This window comes from Sceloporus occidentalis, unplaced genomic scaffold, assembly GCF_023333645.1.
Source record: "Sceloporus occidentalis isolate IW3139 unplaced genomic scaffold, rSceOcc1.0.p SCAF_3, whole genome shotgun sequence".
In the NCBI taxonomy this organism is placed as follows: Eukaryota; Metazoa; Chordata; class Lepidosauria; order Squamata; family Phrynosomatidae; genus Sceloporus; species Sceloporus occidentalis.
Genome location: NW_028316983.1, coordinates 228,040,886 through 228,053,636, shown reverse-complemented (window position 1 = coordinate 228,053,636; position 12,751 = coordinate 228,040,886). Strand labels below are relative to the sequence as shown.

Sequence of the window (12,751 nt, the reverse complement as noted above, 5' to 3'; positions counted from 1 at the left end):
GATCTGAGTGACTTTATCTACAAAGTCATTATTCTCACACATTATTATTCTCAGAGATAATAGTGTCTTGTAGCATCTTAAAAAATAGTGCATTTGTAACAGCTCAATGGCTTTTAGAAACAGTTGCATACACATCTGAGGAAGTGGCCTGTATTCCATGAAAGTAATTTTGTGTGTGTGTGTGTGTGTGTACATGCTTGCACACATGTGTTTGTCTAAGAAGACACTATACTTGTATTGTTTTGGACCAGTAGATTAGCTTTGTAAATTCTGATAATGACCAGTTGGTGTTGCAACAGTTCAAGTGGAATGGTTGCTGTTAGGTGACAGTTGAGAGAGAAGAAGAGCTAAAGGCAGATGGTCTCTCAACAGAGTCAGTGGAATCACCCTGGTCTCTCTCTCAATCTCCCCCCCCCCCTTCTGTAACCTGAAACATGTAATTATTTTTAGAATGAATTTTCCTTTTTTGGAAACAGTCCTAAATTGTAAGAACCCCAATGGAGCTTACTGTTCTGTACTTAAATCTTAGTGCTTTGGTGCTGAAAATGAAATGGCATGTGAGAAGATAAGCTACAATGCAAGCATACTCTTCTTCAGGGAGAGGAGCAATGTGATCTGCTGAACTATTGATCACAACATGACAAGTGCTGTTACATTAAGCTGCTGAGCTTGGATACTGGGATTGTGGAGACGAAATATATCATAGACTCTAGCTTTTTCAAATAATCTTCTTACATTCTTACAGTGGCCAGGCCACACCAGTGGTAACTTTCGTGCGTGAAGAGAACGAGGCAGTTTTGCATCTACTTTGGAGGTGGGAAACTGCCTTAGATGTGGCAGCCAATTTTCACATAGGACACATTTATGCTGCATCTATGCTGCAGAAATAATCCAATTTGAACTGCTCTGGTGCCACAACAAACTACCATTCCCAGTATTTCATAGCACTGAACCATAGCAGTTAAAATGGTGTCAGAATGAATTACTTCTGCAGTGTAGATGCAGCCCAAGACATGGTACCATAATTCATGCAACATTCAATTTATGGCTGGTTTGTGGCCACTTTTAATTTAAGAAAGGTGGTTGTGAAGAAGATGTAAGTTGCTGCAATTAGAGGTGGTTTTACTAGTGTGTGGTGTGTAGTTCTTTTGGTGTAAAATGTTTTTTGAAAATTGTATGGTTTTTCCCCCAGGGTATCTTGTGGCTTTGTGGAATGGAGGGTTTATAAGGTCTGCAAAAGTGGGTTCCAGAGATTACACTTCCCTTACTTCAGACTTGATGCAGCTGGTCAGATAAAGGGAAACTCTATTGATACTGAAAGTTTATGCGATTGTCAATAGAATTCCCCTACAGATCTTTCTGCTTAAAATAAAGCCATTGATATATCCGGATGGAGACAGACTTTACATTAAGGATGGGTCTATTATGTCTGGCCTTGGTCCCAATATGAATCCTCATGCACACAAGATAAACCAATTAATGACTGAAATGTCACAATTTTATTATTAAAACCAGTTCTTTCCTTAAGTACTAAGCAGCTTTTGTTTTAGCTTTAAGTATCAGTTCATAGAACTGTGCAAAATTATCCTCATGGCATTGCTTGCTATGCTGAACTCAAAGATTTCCAGCTGGCAGCATTTCTCCTGATGACTTTCTTTTAAAATGCCATTGCTGCTATAATGTTGTAGTCCTTAAAGTGTTGTAATCAAGATCTCTTACTTGCTTTTTAGTATCTCTTTATTTGAAGTCAGTTCTCAAGCTAATGAAGTTATTATTTTGTGTATGATTAGGTTAACAGGAAGCTTCGTGCCAGATTTAATTGTCAGCATGAACAATCAGATGTGGCTGCACCTTCAAACTGATGAAAGTGTAGGCTCAATTGGCTTCAAAGTTAACTACAAAGGTAACTATAATCTATCAGATGCATTTAAAAGGAATCTTGGCTTTGACTCTGCAACAAATATTAAAAGTCTGTTTTACTGCATAGCTATGAAGATATATTTAATTATAAACAGAGCTTTTCCAGAGACACAATTCTATAATGCAACTAATTTATGCTGTTACATTAACCTAAACACTGATGTGAATCTCTGCTTACGATTTCACTGTTTTCTCCTTGAAAAGTTTAGCAATAGGACAAGACTGAAAAGTTGTCCTTTAAATGTTTGTTATATGTGATCTCAGATGACTAAAGGATAACTCAACAAAAATAAGAAGGAATGTGATGGAAGACATGCTTGCACAAATGCTGGGAGCATTTATTTTTCACTATAGAACTACATTCTAAAGGCTATGACATATTTTTCTCTTAGAAAGATGAGCCATGAGCAGTGTTGTAAACATTACTGGAAACAAGCCTATTTCCCCCCTATAGTATAGATGCTGATGTACAGAAGGAACAGTAGAAAGAGACCTGTAAGATTTGCTTCTAAACAGCAGTGTGAATTATTGATCCTTGGCAGTGTACCTGGCTGTATTTCCTTCTCTTTCCATTGCTAGAAGCTTGTGGGCATATATATTTCTCCTTGTTCAGAATGTAAAAGCTGTATTGATGACTGGTAACAACTTTTAAGTCAGGATCACAATTCTTAAAGCAACCAGTCTTGAAAACAAGTTGGTGAATCTGGGGAACAATATTAAATACGCTCCATTCCATCATGTCTTAAGAGAAGAAAATGGGTTTGGATGCTGTTTTTATCCAGGCTACAGCAAATAAGGCTAGAATTCTAAGGGGAAAATATCAGATAGTGTCTGTTCCCAAAGCATAGGCTGAATTGCTGCACTAAAATCTATATGTTGAAAACTGATTAATGCTTATATTGTTATATTTACCTCAAAACTTGGGATAATTGTTTTCCCCAAGAATTCTCTGTTACTGAAGTGAAGCCACATTTTTATTTCTCAATTCCTAGAATGTGTCTGAAGTAGTGATTGGTAGAATATTTGAAAATATAAGAAAAATGATAAAGGAAGTGTTTCCTAAGTTTTGATAAAGTGTGATGAGAAAACTGAATTGAATCCTCACAATCTGGAACTTATTTTATACAAGATTTGCACTGGTTGTTTTACACAGATGAAAACAACATTTTCTGTGCTAAATAACCTGTTTTTCAGCCATGTGCAAAAAAGGTGCTGAACTGTGAATAGTGTGCAGTTTCCAAATGCTTTCTCATAGCGAGGGGAAAAATACTAAAATTACCCATCAGTTCCTTTGAGAAAGAAAAAAAAAAATAAGTAAGAATTACATCCCTGTGTGAAGTATTGAACATATATGCCCCTTAGCCCCATTTCTTTCTGGTTGGGGAAGTAAAAAAGTTTTGATTGTTACTTTAATTAAAAACAACAAGAAGAATCCAACATAATTATGTCTATAGAAAACTTTTTAACAAGTTTGATGTGAATCAGTTTGTTTGTCTTTGTTTTTTTGTCTTTCAAATTGTAAATCTACAAATTACATTGGATGTAATTCTATTTATTTTTATTTGGGAGTAAAGTCCTACTCTACTCAGTAAGTGTCATGTCTGATAGATAATTCAAGAATTGTACTTCAAAAGCTTTAGTTATTATTGTGTTGGTACCATGTGTACTTTTGTCTGGGAACACACTGAAATCCCATGGTGGCATGAGATGTAGAAGTGATAAGTATCTTTTGAAAAGCTGGGTTAACTAACCACATAATGATCTACAATTAAATGTGTTTTTTTTTCCTTACTATGCACATTTTTCTTCCCAAACATGATTACTTATATCATTTGTCTGATGTCCCAAAGATGTGTAATATCTTTCAGAAGACCAAAAGAGAGCTTTCATATTCATCCAGGACAATACAAAACTATGGCCCAAAACAGATGGGTAGGAAAGAGTAGCTTCCGTCTGCTTCTGGGGTGGGAAGTGCAGATGACACTCATGCCTGGAGTGGCCTGATGCTGTTCTGCTTCTAACTAAGGTGGCCCGAAGTTGGCCAACAAAGGAGTGCAGAAAAAGTGCTTCTTGCCAGCTGCCTATTTAGAGCTGCAGCTGCATCCGGCTCTAGGACTGCAGTGTCCAGTCATTGTGGTCCCATGCTAATCAGAGTTAACTTGGGCTGGAGTGGCCAAAGGCCACTCCAAGCTGCTGATCTGCTTCACTTCTTATTTACCATAGCCAGCATTACCTTTAGGCATTACCTTTAGGCAGAATGAGGAAGCTGCAGCAGACAACACATTGCAGGAATAGCAAGCCATGAAAAGCTATTGGAAAGCAGTCTGCATGTCACATAGCTTGCACTAAGCCTCTGAAGCTAGGCTTCTCTTTTAAAGGAAGATGTCTCCTAGCTGGGTTTGAAATGATATTTAACAATCAGCTTGATTAGTTTCTCTCTATGAAATTGGGAGTAGGGCCTGTTTTAGAGGGAGCTACTTATGGTTTGTTAGGTCCATCACAATTCGTGTAAACATTGTGGTCATTGGTGACAACATTTGACAGTTTTGCTAATGAAATTAATTTGTAAATAAACTTTAAACAAAAGTCAGTTTTCAGATTATTTGATTTAAATTGACTTAAATTGGTTCTTTGTCATCCTGGAGAGAACAGATGAATGGAGTACTCCAGGATTCTGTTCTGGACCTAATATTGTTATGCATCATTATAAATGACTTGAGCCCAAACAGGTCAAAAGATGCAGCTTCTGGATGTTTTGGGGCATGGCCTTCAGATGACGCATGCCACCAAAGTAGCCAGAAGCTGCTCTGAGGCTGCAAAAGGCAGCCTGAAGCCACTAGAAAAAGGAGTGGCATAAACCTGCTCGTGCCAGTGGTTGCCACAGTCCCAGGCTGATCATGGGCTGGTTCTTGCCACCTGTCTGCTTTGCCCCTTAGTTGATAAAATAGGGGTCCCATTTTCTAGGCATTTTCTAAATGAGGGGTATTGTTGTTGTTGTTGATGATGATGATGATCAGAAGATGCTGTAGATCATGCCTCTGTCTTATTATCTAATTCAGTAATTAAATTAAGCCTGAGAAGTATTAGTTAAAATATTATAATGAAATAAGGACTTTGGGGCGAAACAGACGGCTCTGAAATGACGGGTTCATGCTTCCCCTTTCAGCACCAGATTGGGCCCACAGCAACCACACACCATGCCCCTGATCTGGCAGTTTGCTATTCTAAAAAGATACAGTGAAATGTCGCTCCTTTTTAGAGTGGCAAAAAGCTGCCCTTGCTGCTATAGTGGCAGCATTTTGGCATTTCTTTGAGGCACCACGTCTAAACACTGCACTAAAGATCTGGTATGATGCCATCTACTGTGTGGGCAGGTGGGCAGTGTGATGCCGGCATTAGGATGGAGTAGGGGCATGCGATGTGTGGTCACCATGCCTCCACTCTCCCCCAATGGCAGCGTTTCTTGCCAGTCTGTAGAGACTTTTAGTTCAGCAGCATTTGTGAAGAATATCTTATGGTGTTCCTGGCAAATTTAATGATTCAGAAATTTTATTTAATTCATGTTCTAGAGAGGAGAGTTGGAATAATTTGTTCATTTCTTAATCATACAGTGCTTTTTTGCAGTTAAAAAGTGGTGTAGCAGATATATTGCTTTCATTTGTGAGGTAAAAAAAAAAAGGCTCCTGTGCTACACACATTTGTTGCTACTGAAATGTTCTCCTGATAGATGAGTGGCAATTGACTGGGGGAAACAGAAAGCATCTGGCATGCATCAGAAAGAAAGAAAAATGAAAAGACTTGGAGGGAAGCATTGCTGGTGAGCTGAAGATTTCCTATTGTGTTCTCTCAAGTTTCCCCATCAGCCAGCCTGGGAATTGCTTGACATGATTTCACAGGAACAGCTCCTCCTTCATTTTCTCATTATGTTTGAGCTGCCTCGCATGAGGTGATGCTACTGAGCCCTAGGACCACTTTTCTGTCTACATACAGTAGTACCAGGAGTGACATCTCAGCAGCACATATTTTCAGCATGGAAGCTGGAGTGAGAGCAAGGCAAGCATTTGCAAAACTGAACAGGCTTTTGCATATAGCACATGATTTTCCTGCCGTGCCTGCATGCATAAAAGGAGTTGCAACATGTGTTCCCTCCACATGTAAGGAGGAAGGAAGTGCATTGTACTTTGAAAATCAAATGCCTGTATATGTTGAAATGCCACCTGGTTTCATTTTCTGAATGTTTGAGCTTATTTCCTAACAACAGGGGGGAAAAATAAGTAGTATAAAACAAAGTTTAAACTATGTGGGGTGCAGCACCAGAAAACACTGTTTTAATTACTTGAAGGCAGGCTTTGTAAGAAGCAGTCAGCTGGCTAAAGAACCGAGTGACTGAGTAGAATAATACCTTTACTCCCAGTTCTTGGTCTCTGCTGCCTTTCCAGTGTATGCATGCTTCCTTTTCAGGGTTAGAAAAGTGTGCATAGATTTACAGCAAAATACGTAATGGTAAATAGTGTGTGGCCTGAAACTTTGCCAGGGACATTAAATTTGATTTTTGGTTGTATTTGTTTTAGTGGAGTGCACCTTTACTTGAGAGATGTGAATGTGATGTGATACAATCAGCCCTTGGTATCTGTGGGGGATCTATTCCCCCCCCCCCCCACTGCCATGGATACCAAAATCCACTGATATGCAAGTCTGCATTGTCCCCAATGGCAGTGTGGACACATGGCCGTGCCACAATTGGGGAAAATGGGAGCAGTCTTAACTAACTCCTTCCCTCCCTCCCAGCTCTGACTGGCAGCAGACAGGTGGGCGGCAAAAAGCTGCCTTTTCTGCCACTGCCACTGCCACTTCCAATTCTTCCTCCTCCTCTTCCTCCTCCAGCTTCTTCAACCTTCTCCTCTTCCTCCCTCTTTTTCTTTCTTCTCCTCTTCCTTTTCCTCTTCCTCTGCTTCTTATTTCTACTCCTCATCCTTCCATCTTCTGCTTCACTGCCTGTTCTTCTCCCTCTTCCTCTTCCTCCTGTTTCTTCTCCTTCCTCCTCCTTCTCCTCTTCCTCTTCTCACTTCTTCCTCCTTTTCCTCCCATTTCCTCTGCCTCTTCCTCCTCTTCCTCCTGCCTCCACTTGCTTTTCCTCCTCCTCCTCCTCTTTCTCCCATCTCTTGCTCCTCCCCTGCCACCGCCTCACCGTGGGCTTGCCATACGCAGATATTTGAATCTGCAGAGGCCAGACTGCATAAAGTGTTTTTCATGTGCTTTACCCCATATCATTAAACAGGCCCCTCCAAAAAAAAAGGGGGGGGGGGAATGTGGGACTTCTTTTAAAGAATTCTATGACATTGAATCTGATGCCTTCCTTTTCCTTTATCATTGCAAAGGGATGTAGAACACCATCTGTTCACTATGCAGATCACATGTTGAATGTTATTTTTAAGACCGTTGGGTCCAGAGTTGAATATGGTGTGCAACAGGTAATCATTTGGCTAAAAGACTGAATGAATCTGAATAGCATAACTTGTTTAATCCCAGCTGCTCAATTTCTGCTGCCCTTGAAGTGTATGGGATGTGCACTGTAGTGATAGTTGTCTTTGCCTTGATAGTAAAACAAAACAGACTTTAAAATATGTATCTAAAATTAAAAAGATATAAAATCATAATGGACACTGGTTAAATGACTACTTACTACCTTTAAATATCTTTAAAAATTGCATCATAAAATTATTCATTCTCATGATCTGCAGTAATTGACATTCAACTTAGTGCTGGTAGACTGAAGAATATCTATGTTCATCCACAAAGCTTTCTGGATAATGTTGGCCCATCAACCAATGTTCAACACAGTCTGCCTTGCTGTGAGAAAATATCACCTCCTTGAATGAAGGGTGAAATAAAAATGAAATGAAAAGAAATTCTAGTCTTGATTCTATAATAATTCCATCATTGAGCACGGAGAGTAACATGCAGGAGAGAAAAAAGGAATGTTGAACAAATCTCAGGGGGAAGAACACAGAAACAGCTAATAAATTTGGAACATGTGAAGCATTAAAAAAGAAAAAAAAACGGGAAGGAAAGAAGGAAGCAAGCAAGAAAGTCTGGAATGAGAGAGAGAGATTGCTAAAAAGTGTTGAGAGAAAAAAAAATAGTCAGTGTCACTAAAAGATGAAATTGTTCTAATAATCTGCATTCAGTCTATCCAAAAATCACATGCCAAACTTTGTAACATGAACAATAGTTATAGCATCAAGTCTGGCCTCAGACAGATGGCCCAAAAGGTCCATGCCGGGTCTGCCCTGGGACCACAGCAACTGCACATGCCCAGTCTCAATGCAGGCAGCCACCATGGTCCTGACCCAAGCCACCAAAAAGGAGTGGATCTTTTCCACTTGCTTTTGGCCTGGCTCTTCCGGGTTGGAGCAGACCCAGTATGGCTTCCCACTGCATTTGGGGCATGCATCATGTAAATGCCATGCCTCAGTATGGCCCTACATTGGCCCTTTTGTCCCATCTGTTTGAAGCCTCTGTGGAAACAATTAAAGACTTTTGTACGATCAAGTTTAGTTAAAACACATCCTAAATGTATGTTGTTATGACATGGATAAAAGTGTACAGTGAAGTACAACTGTAGACGGGAATGACATTTTCCTTTTCATTTTTTCTCCTAACATATATTTATATATATATGGATATAAAATTTAAATTAGTCACTATTAAAATACCTTGAATTCCTGCCAAGGATCCAGGAATCATTTGGATAAATTTGATAAAGTGTACAAATATTTCATTACGAAGAGCATACATTTCCTTATGAAATACAAAATATTTTTGCTAGAGTTTAAAAATGCTGTCATTTTAAATAAAGGCTACTCAATCTCTCCATTTTTTTCAATGAGAGGCAACAATGAATGTGCTCTTGGACTGAAGACCATAGTATGGCAATATAGTGTGACTAATTAATGAGGCCAATCAAGGCACTTTCTAACTTTGAAATTAGGAGGCACTTAACTTTTACCAGAAAGAACAAAAACGGGATGGAGGAAAACAATATACAGTCTGTCCTTGCCATATGGAACACCCCTTCCCATGTAAGGCAAAAAATGCAGGACCTCAAGTCCTGTTTGGATGAATGGGGCATGCACCCCATTCATTCTATGGGTGCTTGCTGTGCACATGATCTCGAGTCTGCATATGGCAAGCCCACATATTGTGTGGGTGTGCTGTATATTGGTCATTTTAAAATGAAGAAAAAATCAAATTGTGGTGAAAATGTCAAATATTTATTTCCTGTTCCAGCTGTTTCTTTCCTTTTTAGCACCTTTTGAAAGGCAGCCCTGTGTCTTAATCATCATATGCAGGTTTCCAAAACAAAGTTGATAGATAATAAATAAATTTGGTATGCCAGTATGGTGCAGCATCGCCTGCTGAAGTAAATTGTTCATAATAGTGAAAGATGTAAAGCAAATTTAACCCTTGGGCAAGATTTTATTTCTCATCCTTCAAATTGCAAAATGTTTATAGAATGAAATAAATAAAGGCAAAAAGCTGCAAGGCAGCTTTTCTACAGCTTTGTGCAAACTGAATTGCTTGACCAGTCATAGCATATGTCCAGCACTATACAGGTGCCAAGTCAATTAAGCCACTAATTGATTGTTTTCATAAGAGGCAGATGGTGTTGGAAATTTTATTCACCTGGAATTTTCTTAGGAATTGTATATAGGAGTGATATTTCCAACAAGGAGTTTGCAATATGTTATCATTATTATTTTCCCTCCACTTCTACTATTCTTAAAGATTGTTGACTTTTAGCTCCTGTCCACAGTAAGCAAAATCCCTCCATCATGATATTGTGTACTGTTACACCAAAAATGTGTGGGTGCTCCTAGGGAATATTCTTTCTTGATTAATCAGTGAGAGAGCCATTCTTGAACATCTAGCATAAGCAGCAAAGTTTGCTTTTCTTCCTTGGTAAATTAGGTAAATTGGTGGCAACTCTTCATTTCAGCTTAAAGTTATATGGGCATTAAGTTCATATGTATTTATATAGAAATTTAAAAAGAACAGTTTGTTCAGGTTATATATTATCTTTAGTTTTTTGTGGGGGTTTTGGGCTATGTGGCCATATTCTGGAAGAGTTTAATACTGATGTTTCATCAACATCTGTGGCTGGCAACTTCAGAGAAGATGCCAGCTACAGATGCTGGTGAAACTGTTAGAGAAAAAGATCTTTGGGATGGTTGATGTCTCTTGTTACCGGTGGTTCTGAACCGGTACCAACTGGAACAGATGCAGTCTTCTCAGCTACTTAATATCAAAGTAACTTCAACACAGATTTTCACTCAAATGAGGGTTTATTGACTTTGTTGCTATTTACACTTTACAGCAGGCTACTATACATCTATTCTCTTTCAGAGTCCATGCTAGAAGCTTAAATGTGACATCAGTCTTTGTTCTCTCAAAAGATCAACCTTCCCACCAAGTGGACACACCTATTTCTCATGAAGTCACCATACTACACAAAACCATAACAATAATACATTTTGTTTATATTATGTCTCAGGCAATGTCCTTGAAGACTTGTTCTTCCAGGCCTAGGCTTTCTGGCCTTCAACAGGAACCATTTTAAACCTTAGTTAACCATTGCCACATCTGAACATTTTCAATACAATTTAGAAATATATTTTAACAGAAACATCAGGAATAAACTCTTCCAGAATATGGCCTTACAGCCCAAAAAACCACAAAAAACTATGGATGCTGGCTATGAAAGCCTTCGACTTCACATATATATTATCTTGTTTGCAAGTTTTGGTGAGGGAAAATGTATTATACCTAGTTTTGGAATAGCTATTCCATTTGTTGTTTTTCCTCTAATAAATATGTCCCCTATGATTGTCAGAACCAACCTGAAGCATGTGTAGGTTGCTTTAATTCCCTGATGCAGTGGGAGGAGAGGTTTGTACCATCCGTTTCATTTTTGGTTCTGTGCTTCTCCCACAGTACCTCCTGCTGTTCAGCATTTCTACTGGTTGTGTTAGATGTGAGACAGTGGTAAGATTGGAATAAGAATTAAAAAGTTAACTGGTTTGTCATTCCTTGTCCACAAAACTGGAAATGAGGCACATTTTCTCCTTGTTTCAGCACAGTGACCATATTTATACAAACTATGAAGCATTAATAGTAATAGAAGGAAGTAGCTGGCTGCTAAGTGCATAGAGATAATCTTTTAAAATTATGTAATGAATATGTCTTTCTGATTATTCATAGCTGTTGTTTTCCTGGTGTACACCTTGTGCATAGACCCTAATTTTCTGCATCAGGATTTTTGCAGAGTTATAAGTTAACTAGTTTTGTCAAGTGAACAAATCTGAAGCTTAGAGGAATGTCAGAGACAAGCTCCATTCCTTCTCTGTGTCTGGGGAAATACAGTATTACTAGTGTGCATGCATTTTGATCTGGCTAAAATTTGGGAACTGTTGCAAAGAATATGCACACATTTTGGATTGATGTAAATAATACTTACAAATTTCATCACCTTTGAGGGGAAGAAAGTATTTCAACTCATCAATACAATCTGACAAGAAAATAGTGAATGACAATTTTTCATGTGTTGAGACTACTTTGGAGGGGGAAAAATCCTGTAAAAAAATCCATACATTGTTTTTGGCACATTTTGTATATGTGTAATAATTAATTGGTTTTAAAGAAATTAACTCCCCCCAAATCCCTAAATGCAATTACATGTAAAAACACTTTCCCTGAAAGGTGAATTAACAAGTTTTTCAATCATTGTTTCATGTTCAAGTTAAATAAACAAAAAAATTGCTTAACTCCTTCATGTGCAAGTTAAATAATCAGGTATTTGCATCCCTGCTATTTAGTAATGAGGAAGAGATGTTGAAATTTTTTGGAAATAAATAAAGAATGTGGAAATTTATGCAAGATAATAACACTGTAATACTTTTTCTGCCATTTGCACTGTTGATTTTTGTTGTGATACTGCCTCGATCCACAGGTAGAGGCGGGAAATGCAAATAGAATGTTGTTTTTGTTTTTGTTGTTGTTGTTGTTGTTATTATTATTATTATTATATCCCATTCTACACCCAACCAACTCTTATTATTGAACATTTCATAGGGGTAAGAAAGTGACATTTCCAGCTTACATGTGACACTCATCCTATTTTTCCCATTCCTCAAGGTCTCCAAGGTTGTCCTAAACTTGCAGGTGCCAATGAAGTTGTTGTTGAAAATTTGCTTTGCTTTTATGGGAAATTAGTGTAATGGTCCAGTGGTTACTGCAATCCCTGGTGTTCTCTGGTGTATATTGAGCTTTCATAGTCTGTGGCCATTTATTTTATTCTCCATATTTCCTGGCACTTTTTTGGGTAGAGTTTATATGCACTGCTGCATTGGTGTTACTGGTTTTTATTTCTCTTACATTTTTAGTAGTATGGACATGACTTTAATCCTTCTCATTAAATTATCTTTGGGTTCAGAATACAGTTATCAGTCATTGTTACTATTCAGATCCTTTTTGTGCATTTTTTTCACTTTTTATCTTTAATTGGTACAAATGGTGGGGGAAATCTGTGACTGTTAAGGGTAAACCTCTTCACTGAAAAGCATCTCCTGGCATGAAAACTTACAGAAAACAGTTGGTGGGATACTTACCATTTCTTCATTATTGAAAACAGAGAGAGGTCAATTCATACATTTCCACAATGTGTGACAGTTATTAGAGTGTTGTTTACATATCATTTTTAGCAATATTTGAGGAGTGCATAAATTTTTGTACTAGTTCTGAATCCAGCTATCCATCTGTCTATCTGTCATCT

The 12,751-nt window shown here is 38.2% G+C and overlaps 1 protein-coding gene across 3 annotated transcripts in view; it reads left to right on the top strand.

The window, feature by feature from the left end:
- LOC149317584 (CUB and sushi domain-containing protein 3) overlaps nt 1–12,751 on the top strand; it is a 796,080-nt gene that overhangs the window by 485,461 nt on the left and 297,868 nt on the right. For all 3 annotated transcript variants that reach the window (XM_089517858.1, XM_089517859.1, XM_089517857.1), the window contains one exon: nt 1,791–1,903. In XM_089517858.1, the coding sequence (XP_089373984.1) occupies nt 1,791–1,903 (113 nt within the window). The remainder of the gene's footprint in view (nt 1–1,790; nt 1,904–12,751) is intronic.